This window comes from Argiope bruennichi, chromosome 1 (assembly GCF_947563725.1).
Source record: "Argiope bruennichi chromosome 1, qqArgBrue1.1, whole genome shotgun sequence".
In the NCBI taxonomy this organism is placed as follows: domain Eukaryota; kingdom Metazoa; phylum Arthropoda; class Arachnida; order Araneae; family Araneidae; genus Argiope; species Argiope bruennichi.
Window position 1 is genome coordinate 107217810 of NC_079151.1, and position 15237 is coordinate 107233046.

Here is a 15237-nt window from a genome sequence, read left to right on the forward strand (position 1 = left end):
AGCGGTTATTACGTAACCAATATCAAAAAGTCACAAATACAAGTGATCAATATTTTTCAAAGAGAGGTGTGATTCAAATCCTTGATACGATCTTACTGATTATATTTCGATTACAGGTTTTGGATAACGATAGAAAGTAACAATCGATACTATATCACTGAAATTTGCCGGTGCGGTGACTTCACTGGAAAGTACCAATCGATACGATCTGTCCAATGGAAGCTCTCGAAAGAAATCTGTGATTGGATTGAAAAGTGAACGGACCGGTTATTGGAATTATAGTATCGTATCATTGAATTGCATATCACTGAAATTTATCGGAGCGGTGATTTCACCGGACAGTGCGAGGCTTCACTGGAAAGTGCGAAGTCACCGCTCCACTTTACGGGAGTGACCGATATTCGTATTTGATGATGCACTATTCCATACAGATAATTTTTAATTGCTCGTGACATGATTGACTTTGATTACATGTATTCTATTTACTGCTGGCGCCATCTATTGGTAGAATATAAAACTAAAGTAAACATTTTAAAGAAATGACATATATTTTTAACTCACCTTTTTCAGAAAATGGTTCACTCTAATAAATAAATTAAATAAATAGTTTTGAGAAAAATAAAATTTAAGAAGTAAGCTGAAACAGATAAATTAATTCAATCATACGTTACTTAAATTAGTAAATTAAATATTAATTACAATTAATAAATTTTATATTTAATATTAAGTAATATTTTTTAATGAATAATATGATTGAAATAACAGATATTTGGAACGCATATTTAAAAATAACAATAGCAATATTATTTGTTATTCAAAAAATCTTGAATTATGCATCTCTAATGATGATAAGTTAAACTCAGTGATTTAGCAATTGCAGTATCACGGGAGATAACTTTGCATATTGTTGCATCAGCATTTAGTATCAATACAATATTATAAATTAAACTTTTTTAATTACCAAAATGTTAGAACATCAGATTCTTTCAATCCTTAAAATTGACATAGAACTAGGCAAATTCGCTTGTGCAGCAAAATAACGCTCACAGTTGTAAGAGAAGAATTTTAATAAAACTAATACATATTTACAAAAAAAAAAAAAAGAGTTCTGAAAAATTTGTGTAAATTATTGTTTGCGGTTTTTTTTTTTTTACAAGAAATTGTTAAGGTAAGAAGTTTTAGTTTTAATCTTGTAAATTACACATATAGTGGCTCAAAAAATTGAGATTACACCTTACTTTTACTTGATAAATCCGATTTTCATTATAAATAACACATTACCAAGAAGAGCAAACATGTTTTTAGTTTTACCCATAACAAATGTTTTAATTTAGAGTAAAAATAAAGAAAAATCAACGAAAAACTTCTAAATTGAAAAGTTTCAGAAACATTTTAAATAAAATTCTCATGTGGTGTCGTTTTCATTGTAAACAGCGGTTACACACACTACCATAGTACCCCATCAATGGTATAAAATATTTATGGGCCATATTCAAAAAAGCTTTTTAAAAACACAAAATTAAAATCAAGACCTATTTGAAACAAGTATTGCAAGAAGAATGGGATAAAATATCTTCAGATACCGCTAAAAATTGGTCGAATCGGTACCATGACGTTTAGAGGCCATTATAGGGGCCAAGGTGCAAAGTAAGGTGTATTCTCAATTTTTTTAGCAACTGTACATCACGTGATAAGTTGACTGGTTCAGGAATCATTCTTGAGTTGCCTGAATCGTAATGTTAAAACTTAATTTATAATTATAAGATTAAATATGAGGATAGAGCATGAAATAGTTTGAATAATTTCTGAGGAAAAATCAAGATATCGATGTTATTCATTCACAAATGTTCTGCTTATCATCAACGCGTTAAAAAAATACTATGAGGCTGACTATGCTACTAGGAAAAGTGAAGTGAAGTTATATATCGAATTTCTTCCGGTTGAAATTGGAAAAAAAAGTAATTGTAAATTAATTTTTTATTTATGTATGTAGTTAATGAATTTAATTGAAATTTTTCTATGTTTACTTGATTCTTTTTTGTTGAATAAGTAATTGTATCGTTTCTAATTTATGTTAAGAACTTTCATTAAATTTCCCGCCATTTGGTTGATGACGTCACACGTTTTATCAATGGCTGACTCTAGAAAGTTCTAAAAGCTGTGTATTTTACTCTTCTAAAATTTTTTCATGTAATTGCGAGTCTTCGTTTATTTTCTTCTATTGATTTATGAATTATTCTTGAGCAAATTTGTTGTGAATCAAAGGTAAGCAGAAATATACTAAGTTAAAAATAGGTAAGCCTAACTATTATGCCTAAATTTCGCAGGAAAGCTGCTTCACAATGGAGTGAAATTTGTACTCTCGAAATAGACTTATTTATGGCATACTTTTTATTGAAAATGAAGTAATTAGTTCCAAAATGGAACAATTTTCTTCCTAATTAAGAATTAAATCGTGAAATATTATCTTGAAATAATTTTTCTTTGTTAGGACATTAATGGACGCCATTATGCTTACGCAACTCCTGCAATGTCACGTTTGTAATTGCACATAAATTTCAATAAAATCTGTTATTTTTTTCCCCTGAAGGCTTTAATAATATACAATTAATATTTCTTTATGTCTAAATTTTCAGTTCATTTATATATTTAATACACATTTAAATGTTCAGTTCATATAAGAAGAGAGAACCTGATATCTCTTTCTTTAAATTAAAAAAAAAAAAAAAAAAAAAAAATTAGTTTTATCATATTAGCTTGAAAAGAGCACTTATAATATTTTACTTTTGTGACTATTAATATATGCATTACACACAGTGTAGAAATGTTAAACAAATGCTACCTTTGAGATGTGAGAGGAAAAAGGCAAAGTAATCTGAATTTTTTTGGAAACATTTTAATTTTGACAAAGAAATTTTATTTTATCAGAAATCAACATTTGTATTATTTCATGATACAGATTGATACATGTAGTCTAAATTATATTTGCTATTGAATTTTTTAACTATGAGTAACAAATTAATTTAACTATGCTAGGTGCATGCTAATTTTATTATGAAACATTTTATATTGTGAGGATTTATCTTTGATCCTATTTCTAATTTACGTCTGTTTTTTCTTGAGAGGTTATGTAAGAATCAGTTCATATCCTTTAGTATCTTATCCATATTGATTTGGTTAAAATATCCTTGATAATATTAATTTATTTTGATTTGCCAAGGATTTTGCATATTATATACATTGAGGCGGAAATGATGTGTTAGAAATGTCTAGTTTTAATGATGGCAGAGTTTCTGTAACTTAATTTTTTTTCATGCTTTATTCAGATTTTTTTTTAAAATTGGCAAATTATTTACAAGCTTTTCTATAATTAATTTAGAAGCAACACAAGAAAACTGCATTTTGCTGTAAAAATGAAAAGAGTGGTTATTTGGTTTCTTGCATTTCAGGAGTTTTCTTACAAAAATTAAGATTTCTTATGATTTTAGGTTTGGTGAAGAAAAAAAAAAGAATAAGGAATAAATTTGAAAGATATGCACAGTGAATTGTTTTAAAATAGTTTTTATATGCAGGAAATAATGCTGAAAGTATAAAATTAAATTTCGTTTCTTCTTTTAATGCATCGGTACACACAAAGTTGTTTTGACCCCATCCTTTTATTTTCTGTTAAAAAAAATTCTAAGTATTAATAAAAGTTTACATCTGTGACCTCTTATGCCTTCAGGGGGAGGGATTTGGAAGAACAATAGAAATCCGTGAAATAATGTATCTCATTTTTTACTGGTGGGGTCAGATTGATCTTTTGCTTTGCTAGCATTTCAGATTCTTTTAATGTACAATTATGACAGCATAAAATGCGAGCAGTAGAGTTTGGAGATCTTCTTGGAAATGTTTTTACTGATAGCGAAAATGATGATAGCTCAGATCTATCGGATATTGAGGAAATTTTGGAATGTTATCATGATCGAAACTAATTGCAGATTTTGATTATTCTTGAAAATTATATCTAAACTATTTTTCTGTTTATGAAAAAAATTAACAAACCTTTTTATAAAATCCATTCTGCTATGAATAAATTATTTTGTTAAAGATTTATTTTAAATTAGAATGATAAGCGATTTTTAGTAAGAACTTAAAAATGACAGGCAAAAGTTATGGACTTTCAAAGCTATGTGATTAAAGGTCTTAATTTTAATGTAAACTATGTGGAAAGTATAGGATTTTCTTGTACTTTTAATATTTTTATATAGAAAAAAAAACAATTATTTAAAAACATAGTAATCTATATAAATGGAATGGGGATAAAAAAAATTGGAATACCTTAAAGGTATGGGAATAGAGGACTGAGTTCAATTTTGGATTTTTCTTATAAAAATTCAATTTGTGCTTTAAATAGAACATATATGTAAATTTTAATTCAAGATGTATTTTTCTTCCCTAATTATCCAGGATATTATCATTGCATTGCCTATATAGTATTACTGTTGAAATATACAACAAAAAAAAAAATGCACCCTAGGAGATTTACGAGATTTCAATTTGAAAGAATTCAGTTTTATCATCAAAAATTGATCATTGTTACAAGGAATTCGTAATAAACTGCTTGGCCATGTTAAAAGGGAAGCAAAATAATACTAATAATCAAATAATTTCTTAACTGCTTAGGTAAGATGAGAAAAATTATTCTTTAAATCAAATATTTGTATTAAAATAACACTTTTAGATCTGATATATTGTAAATTCTTTCTCTAAAATTATTGATCAAATGATTTGCTATTCCAAAAAGGTAATCATTTTTTTTTTTCTCATGTCGAGAAATATTACAGTTTTGCAGAAAAATCCTTAAATATATGTAGATCTTGATTGCTTTCATTATAAATTATTATTCGTCTCACAAATGGAACCCTACATGATAGTTGATGTATAATTCAGTCAGTCATGTAACAAATTATATCTATCATTATTTCTTAATTCAAATAATTATTTATATTTTTATTCAATATTTTATGCTACAGAAACATTTGTAATGCTAGAAACCATTTCAAAGCTGTGTTTGAGATCTGAATTGAACAAAATACCCTAATTAAACATACCTTGTTAATGAATATATGGCAATATATATATATATATATATATATAAAAAGTAAAGGTTGAAAAAATGTAAAAGTATTTAACTGTTAAAACATTGGTTTTTCATAATATTTTGAAATACTTTAATGTACTTAATAATTGTCATCAGATTTATATTTCATTAAAATACCAGATGTACCTGTTAAAGCAGGTTGTTATCCTGTTAACAATATTTCAGACATGATTGCCATAGATTACTAATGAAATATGCATAGAAAGTCTCATGCACATCATTAGAGTGTTTAGTAAATAATATATAGTTTATTGTATATGTAATTATATAGTAAATTTAAAGGGTTTTTTTTCGTACACTAATGTCGTCTATTCATAAAGTTGATTACTGTTCGTCGACGGATTCTGTGATGACCGCATTTCGACGATTCCATCTCATTAAGGGGTGAGATGCGGAACAATGAGCACATTTTCAGTATTCCCTTTGACCTTGGATTTCCCCCATTAGATACTTTTAGTTCAGTTCAATTTTTTCATGTGTATGTGAGTGTTGTTATTTTTAACTGCATTTTAACTCAAAATTTCGTATTGATATGGCTAGTTCAAGTGGCAAAAAAACTTTCAGGAGTGATACGAAGAAAATTTTATTTATCATTAAATATTGTGACCAAGAAGCAGAAAAATGGGGAGTTATTTATTTCTGTCGCACATTCTTCGAAACGAGCCAGTAAAATTGCTGGCGTTTCTATTAGCACCATTAAGAATATCCGACGGGAAGCAAGAGATGAATTTCTTCCCACTTTTATTCCCCCCCCCCCAAAAAGTGAAGAGGGATGTTCTTGAAAAAAGATCTATTGACGAATTCGATTATAGCATCATCATAAGACTAACCGTGCATGATTTTTATATCAAGGAAAGAAAAATCCCTTCTTTGAATAAACTTCTTCCAGTTTTGAAAGAAACAGTGAACTTTAAGTAGAGTAAGAAATATTTAAGGAAAATTCTACATAAAATTGGCTTTAAATGGAAAAGATATCAGAATAAAATATATATATATATTAGTTGAACACATAACTTCTATATTACTATTATAAATGTGAAAGTTTGGATGGATCGATGTTTGTTAGTCAATCACACCAGAACGGCTGAACGGAATTGGATGAAATTTAGCTGAGAGATAGATTATAGTCTGAAATAGGACATAGGCTACTGTTTATTCCGTTTAATTGAGTGATTAATTGTTAATTAAAAACTAACTTTCCCGCCAAATGAGTAAAGCTTCAAGGTTGTTGTTTTTTTCCCATGTCAATGACTATTATTTAAAACGATTCTGTTCATTTTCTTAGTGTTCGATACATTTAAAATTAAACATTGTTAATTAATCGATCTTTCGGATTCATTCTGAAGTACTTTTGAATTAAAATAAAACAGAGTAAAGGAAATTAAAAATTTAGGCTCAGCTCCAGTATACGGCCTCCGCCAAATTGGTGAGAAATTTGGCGATAAACGGTCATTTCTGGCTGCCGTTATCGCCGTATGTTTTCTTCTTTATGGTAACTTTAAACCTTATCTCTTAACCTTTCACCTTAACCTCTAATTTTAAATTTCATTCATTTCACACTGTACTATCCACTTGTATCAGTCGATGACTGTTAGCTCCCATAATTTCCCTCGTGGCCAGGTTGTATTTTTCCATTTTATTTTGTTTTTGCATTTTCTTCTTCTTGAATAAATTCTTGGAAATTATCAGAGACATTCCTTGGGAGGAATACTCCATTAAAGTCTCTGATAAGTAACAAGGGAGGTCAATATGCAAAGTCTTATTTAAAAAATAATAATAAAATGACAGAAAATTATTAATTAAACTGTATTTTTATGTGTGTTTATAAGGAGCAGCTCACATATACAGCTATTAACTTTTATAAACTATGCTTTTAAAATTGAAAAAATATGAATCTTTTCATGAGAACATATTCGGAACAGCCACATATTCAGCATAAAATTAAGAAATCCTTTTAAAAAATCAGAGCAAAAAATAATTTCGTTAAAAGGGGGGCTTCAGGGGGTGGCGCTGCTGTCACACATGCGCAGGTGTAACAAATGATAAAGCCATTGATGCTATAAATTCCAAGCTATTTCCACGTGTAGGATGTCGCGGGTATAAAAGCTAGTTTAAAATATATACAAACATATAAAAAAGCATTTCAATATAAAATAATATCATTATTATTTTGTAAAAAAGTAATTGCCAAATTTTAAGAACAAAAATTTATTTATTTTTTATAATTTATTGTTTATGCCTCTTACATAAAAATTGCTCTAAAATATTTTTCTGTGCATTAGTACCTTTAACAATACGTCTCGTAAAACCACGAGTCTTCATTGCTAAATGTAAACATCTTCTACTTTCACCCCTATTTTGATGAATTAAACCCATCCTAACGCATATGCAAAAGCACGGAGGGTTTTACAATCTGTTGTCGAACAGTACTTAAATATTAAAATATTATTGCAATAAATTTTAGCGAAATATGATCCAGGCATTTAAAAAAAATGAATTCTGCTAAATGTAAATACAATAAACAATAAAATAATTATAATTAAATGAGTAGTAATATAACAAATTTACAAAAATTGTTTAAGATATAAGAAATATTATAGAATTATTGCATAAAATATATGAAATTAATCTATTTCAATAATAAAATTTAATTCCATAAATTCTGAAATTTGGTATTTCTACAGAAATGCAATATTAAATTCAAAATAAAAATAAAGCAATCATAAATACTACTAGGTTCTTCTGTTTAGGTTAAAATGTAGGCTTACATAGTAAAAATTATTCATACTTGCACTTATTATTTGTTTACATTTTAAAAAAAATTCCCCGAAACAGAAGTTGACTTGACATTCAAAAGTACAACAGGCATTTTTGAGAGATTATATATACTGATTAATTTTATTAAACTAATCAAAAGAGTGTCTTATCTCTCATTTGTTTGATACGGGCATGCTTTTGAAAGTTAACATAAATAGTAAACATAGTTTTCGCAAACAAATTTTGACAAAAAACAAAATTTGATGTGTAAAATGTAGCTAAGAGTTGTAATTTTAAATAAAATAAACATAATACACGATATTTTGTTGGAATCTAATGCAGGGAGATAAAGCAATCTTCCATGAATACAACTTTGTAAAATGTTTTATTTAATGACAGAACATTATGGGAAGATAAGTTTTTTTACCCCCCCCCCCAGTGCATTTTAAAGCTCATCTTCTTTGTTCTCTACTCTTCTAAGATTGTATATCGGTTTTCTTGATTTAAAATATAACCAGTATAAAATCATTTAAATTAATATTTAGTTCCCTTTTCACAATCACTTAAGTGCAGATATTAGAAACAGAAATAATAATCACTTTTTGAATCATCAATTTGAAACTTTCTTTTCGCTGGCTTTGTTTTCTGCTTTCTTCTATTTTTTTTATTTCATTGGAGGAGGGCGATATCAGTTAAAATCTTTGTTCTTACTTTTTAAAAACTATTTTTTAGTTTTCAGCTTTTGAGTAAGATTATAAGGATTAAGCTTGGAAAGTTATGGGAGTGAAGCTTACATATTAATATTGTAATCAATTTGACTCAAAGAGTGTAAATTATTAATGGATATACACGAGAGTGGCTCAATATGGCCAAGAATTGCCAGCAAGTGCAGGTTTGTTGATGATAAATGATATTAATAGATCTCTCTCTCTCTCTTTTATTGTTGAATGGATAAATATAGTCTCTTTTTAAATTCTGAAGTGACATTTGAAAGAAATGCAATTAATAGCTGGTATGTCTTTTAATTATTGTTTTGAATTATAGAATCTATTCTCACTATAAAAAAAATAAACGGGAGACTTAATGGTTACACAACCATTATGCCAGACTATCATTAAGAAATAAGGTACTTAATTATAGCAGCCTCAGGATACAATCAACTAGCAAACAAGGTATATTACCAAAATAATGGAGAAATCTTGTCGCTTTTTTTTTTTTTTTTTTTTTTTTTTTTAGCGAGTTTGTTGCTGCAATCTTGATATAATTTTGAGATCATTTACTAAGTCCAGAAATTTCTAATATTCTTGCAATGTATTCTGGGGTAAATGAATACAAAAGGAATGAATCTTTTATAGGATTTATGGTGAACAGCAAAGTCGCCAGCTCCTCATATTGTGTTGAAGTAACTTTTTTTAAAGCAGTTAATTGTAAAGGCTTATGGGTAGTAATAATTTCCTATCAGCAAAATCATGAATTCCAAGTGAAATTATCATACTCATAAATATTAAGTGTTTCAAAATTATATAAGCATTAACTTGATGAAATTTAGAAACCTCCTTACGCTTGTAACTTGAAATGTTCTCAAGAAACGAGCTGTATAATGAGCCATGCTACTGGTAATTTTTATTTTCAGGTATTTTCAAACTCATGTCAGTAAAAATCTGTTATGTCATATTCTACTATCATCTCTTCTTCTGATGCTCCCCCCCCCCCAAAAAAAAAGCCTCATATTAAATCTGATTTAAAAATTACATTGATTTTCCAATACTGCTAATTTTATGTCTCTTGAAAAGTCAAGTTTGATTTGGGAAAATGTTCTATGCTTTTGTAATTTTTTTTTTCACAATAATCTATAGAGATTGTAACATGTATTCATAAGTAGGAACTATTCTGTCATGTTTGATTCCTTTTTTCCTTTACATAGCATTTTCTGGACTTAAAAAAATACACAATTATTTAAGTAGTTTTAAAAATATCTAAAACAGTATTGCCTTGCACAAATGAAAAATCTAGTAAAAATTTATTTTTTATATACTTGAAAAGCAACTATATTTCAGATGATAAATTATTGATTGAAATAGATTTTAAAATCCTTAATATTAATAGTTCACTTGTACAAATAATGCACAAATAAAGAAATTATACCTATTATTGTGAACTTCCTATGTAAAAAAATTTGTTTAACCTTTAAGCTTCGGGAACCCAAACTCAGAAAAGTTCTTGGAATACGGGCATTCAATCGGGAAAGCCTGAAGATGCTTTCCCTTCCCTTTTTAAGACGATTGTTGAAAATAGCCTTTCCGATTTTGCCCCCCCCCCCCAGTGATAATTATTCATCTGTCCTCTCCAACGTAACTAGGTAGCTTTTTTGCACTTTTACTGTGTCTGAACCCTAGAAAAATCTTTTTATTTCATTTTTTTCTAGAAGATTAGTTTACTAATTCTGTAGGAGAAAGTATTGAATTAAATATTATATTAAATAAATTGCAAATTGGAAAACTGCTGTATAGTTATTTAGCACATTAAACAAAATGTTGTCAGTTTTTCAATTATATTTGTAATTAAATAAATTTCTCAAGCATTACTGAAGCTTAAATTTAATTTTTATAAAGCTTTCTAACTCATCAATTTTCATAAAATGTGACGATTTATATATCATGTCTAAAAATCCCTAATTATTTATATTTCCTTTCTAAAAATATTCCCATTTCTTTGTGCATAACACAGATAACAATCATCTGCTGTTTTGTAGATTAAAATATCTTTGAATGTTTTAAAATTAATATATTGCACTCACAGAAGTCGAATATAATCCTTATTCCTAACGTAGTTAGCACTGTTTTTAATATAATTACTAATAATGTTTTCCTACTCTATTGTCAATTCTTATAATTTATAGTGATTTTTTATTTTCTGCTGATAACTTCAATTACTCATTACAATGTAGTATTTGTGAAAAATATGCTCAATTTTGTAGACAGTCAATAACTGAATTATAACAAAAAATTATTTTTCTGCAGAAAAATTTAATACATAGGTAATTGCCAGATTTCAGACAATTAATTTTTAAAAAGTAAGATTAGATATGGTTTACTTAGAAACTGATAGCAAAAAACTTTTTTAAAAAACCTTAAAAAAATAAAACTGGCATTCTAAATGATCAGCATTCCTTATTAAATACTAGTAGCTGATTTGGATTATCTTACAGAAATGTTTAAAATTAAATCTAGAATTCCTGACTTTTTTTTATGCAGCTACTTTTATGTTATTTCAACACAAATATTTCCAGAATAATTTAAAGTGTCTAGTAACTTTTCAGTGGATTAAAATGAAGGTATAAAAAATTTAATATTTCTCATTTGATATAGAAAAAGTACTAATTATTATTTTTGATATATTTTAGCAACCTCCTTCAATATTTTAAAATTAGAATTTTAACTTTTAATGAATGATTAATTATAAATTATTAAATCAATTGCTTACATCGCCAATAATGAAATCAACTGCTTACTTAAAAATCAAAACCAAAATGTATTTTTAGCAGGAATATTTCCATTTCAAGTATTAAAATTTAAAACTGAAAAAATTTTAAGTCGCCAATTCTTTAATACTGTGTTAGACTAATATATTAGTTATATTGAAGTATATGTGGCCAAGACTCCAGTCGGGGTGGGTGGGGTAAGTATGAAGACAAAACAGAGTGTTTTGTCACTTTTCAATGTAAAATATAATGACAGGGAGAAAAAAGAACCCATCCAAGGTTCTATTTAGTTTTTCTGCATCATTTGTGATGAATGGGTGTGAGGTAGTAACAATTTGTCTAGGGTTCCGCTTACCTTCATAACATCAGAAATAAATTCAAGTGTTTCTTCTTGCTCAAATATTTAGTAAATTCTTGGTTCAAATATTTAGACGAATAGATGGGTCCAACTATAAACAAATTATATTAAGTTAAAATATTAAGGAATTTATAAAGTTAAAAAATTTAGGAATGGGGGAAAAGATTAAAGTTTTCTGTCGAGTACTACTCACAAATGAAATTATGCAAACTCATTCCATACCTCTTAGGAAAGTTACTTTAAAAAAATGCTGCCAGAGCAGGGTTCACAAGATTTACCAGCGGCAACAATGATTATAACAGCTGCTGGACGAAATCTCCTGACCCTAAGGGATACGACACAAAAGGGAAGGGATTTTACGACGCAATAAAGGTTCAGCTGGAAAGTTCAAGTGGGGGTACGAAATTCAAACTCATTGCTGGTACAGCAGTTGTACTAATCTGTAAGGAAAGATAAAAGAAAATCTGATATAACAGTTGTACTGCCCGTAAGCTAGATGTTAAAAAATGCATTGAAGTTAGTGCAATTCTTATGTCAAATAACAATTTTTTTTTTTTTTATCATGGTTCAATTCCTTAACTAGATTAGATAATCTTGCAAAAATAAAATTTTAAGTAATATGTGTTAGTCATAATTATTTGGTTTGAGATATAAGACTTGGTGGGGCATGTCCCATACTTCCATTTATACAATATTAAAAAATCCATTTATTCAACATTAAAAAAAAAAAACTATTATTGCAAATATGCTGCTTTTAAACTTAATTACTAATTTGTGTAAGTTGCGTTATTTGTATAAAATATTAAAATAGTTGTATAAGCAACAGTGAATTATGTTGGAAAGTGTCATTGGAAAAACAATTGCTTTAATTATGTTTATTTTCAATTAAATAATTTTAGTGTTATAAAATAGCCTTTTTGTCACATAAACACAGGAAAATCTGCTAGTAAAATGGTCTTTTAATCATAATTGCTAGTATCTCATCTTCCTTTCTTCGTTATATTATTTGTCAAAATGTTTATTAGAAGAAATTAATATTGCATCATTTTATATTGTTTATTGTAAAAAGATAACATTGAAGTTAATGTCAGCATTCATTGTTAAAAATATCTGTAGTGTATGGGCATCACCCCAACCACTATTCTTATTGGTTGTGTGTTAATATAATTTATATATATATATATATATATATATATATATATATATATATATATATATATATATAGAATTCAAACTTCAAAAATAAAGTTTAATACCTTTGCTGGGTTTATAATATCTTGTTAATGAGATTTTCTTTTAATTTTTTAATTAGTAGAAGAAGTGTAAAATTGAAATTAGTAGTATGACAAATAATAAAACTTTATTTAACAAAAATTAAAATAAATATTTCTATAGATTTTGAAAATATATGCACATTTTATTACTTTTCATTGTTTATGAAATCTCATGATAGATGAGGTCTCATATTAGATTTTTATAGCTATAATAAATATTCAACCATATTGCAGTATGTTTTTATTACTTTTAAATAATTATTCTTTTGTTTAATATATTACTAGTTTTCCTCATGCTTAGTGTAGTTTAAAAACTAGAATAATATGGGAATTATAAACATGGACTGTATGTAGAAATGGCATTCAAAAATATCGGAATTTTCACATTTTTTATATAATATTGAATTTGCTCTCTAAGTTAATTTTTAATATAGTAATTTTATATCTCCTGGAAAAGTAGAATTTTTTTTTTTTTTTTTTTGAATAATTTGCAGTCTATTGAGTTATTATGGCACTTGTTAATTGATTCCGTCAGTTTTGCTCAAGTAATTTTGAACAATTTTAATAAATTTAAGCATTTTGGACTTTGACGAAGTTATAAACATTAAGCATATGGAATTGTTTTGTAGAAATGATGGTGATTTTAATCTGTGTTGAACATAGTAAAATTATTTTTAACTCGAGTGCTATTAGTCTACTGAGTGTAATATTTGGTTTAATAGCGAATTTCCCTTAAATGTTCAAATTGATAAATACTTTTTCTTAATTAACAAAGTAGAAAATTAATTTCAATGTTCTTTATTTTGAAACGGGTTTTGCAGATCAAATAAATTCTTTGAAATAAAAAACAGAATGTAGATTGGCCTCATCTGTATCCGAATTTAAATATTGATATTTTTTTAATGAATTTTTTTTAATATATGCATTTAGTAGAGACAATAAAATTACATTGATTGTATCATAGGATCAATATGCATATGAGTTTAACAAATTTTCATTTATTCTCATTTTAACATCCCCCCCCCCTTCATAACTGCAAGTTAACCTTTATATTCGTTTTGTATAGTATAAAATACATACAACTTTATAAAAATATACTACCACTATAAAATAATGTTTAACTTAGTTTTATTACACGATATTTTAATTTATTTTTTGATGTTTTTTATAGCGTAAAGAAGCTATCCATGTACATTTTTTTTGCTTTTCTTCAAAAAAGCAATCTTGCCACGATAAGGGTTAATTGTCAGTATAACTTTTCAAGCATTGCTTTTTTTATTTGTAAACTGTATGGTATTTAACAATTGATTTTTTTATAAGTTTTATTATGGATATTTTACTTTTCATGCCTTTTTCAAAAATTATTATGCATTATATTTTTTTATTTATTGTTTACTGCAGTTGATAATTAATTTTTAAGTGCTAAGCATAAATTTTCATTTTTTTTCTGTTAATTTCCCAGAAACATGGTTGAAGAAGATTTTTTGATAAAGGATATCAAAAGTGAATACGGCGAATGTAACATAGGATTGGAAGGTATATTTAAATTTTCCAGTACATTCCATATTGGCCCTTCTTTGCCAAAGGATTGCTTCAATGGGTTTTGATGTATATTCATTACCTATCTTGAATCCTATATTTAAATTATTTTTTAAACATTTTTATTTGAAAGCTAACAGCTAAAATGGACATTGCAAATCTTTGTTTTTGTGCAGAACATTTATATTTGTTTCGAATAATTACTTTATTAATGTGATGTTATCGCTAACTTGATCCAGTACTTATAGATTACCTATATCAGAATTATCCAAAGGAAATTTTACAAATTTCATTAGAAAAAGCAATAGTTTTTAGCTGTTAGTAATTATTGTTTTTATTTATGTTGTCCTTCCTAATGAAATAATTTATAAAGCTTCCTAAGAACCTTTTTTCTCTCATCCTGTTGGCTTTATTTTTTTAAAAAAATCTTGTAATATGTCTTTAATTTTTTTTATGTGCCATAAATTGTAGATAATGCTTAAAAATCTGTAACTGCAGTTCAACAAAATGATTATATAATTATGTGAAATTACTTTACAATAGATGTAACATTGCATTATCCATAAATTAAAAAAATGATGGGAAGGAATATGAATTTAAAAAGCATTTTTTAGCATAAAAAATGTTTGATATTTTCAAGAAACATTAAACAATCATTTATTAATCAAGGAATTAATACCCTGTA

The 15237-nt window shown here is 27.0% G+C and overlaps 1 protein-coding gene across 6 annotated transcripts in view; it reads left to right on the forward strand.

Annotated features, from left to right (window-relative positions):
* The first annotated feature begins 2092 nt into the window (after positions 1 to 2092).
* Positions 2093 to 15237, forward strand: part of LOC129962565 (zinc finger protein 154-like) — a 31380-nt gene continuing 18235 nt past the window's right edge. For 2 of the 6 annotated variants that reach the window (XM_056076333.1, XM_056076341.1), the window contains exons 1-2: positions 2821 to 2870; positions 14476 to 14549. In XM_056076333.1, coding sequence (XP_055932308.1) covers positions 2836 to 2870; positions 14476 to 14549 — 109 coding nt within the window. In that variant the 5' untranslated portion in view covers positions 2821 to 2835. Of the gene's footprint in view, positions 2266 to 2820; positions 2871 to 14475; positions 14550 to 15237 lie in introns of those variants that run through there. The other 4 variants (XM_056076379.1, XM_056076369.1, XM_056076349.1 and 1 more) reach the window with 3 other exon arrangements.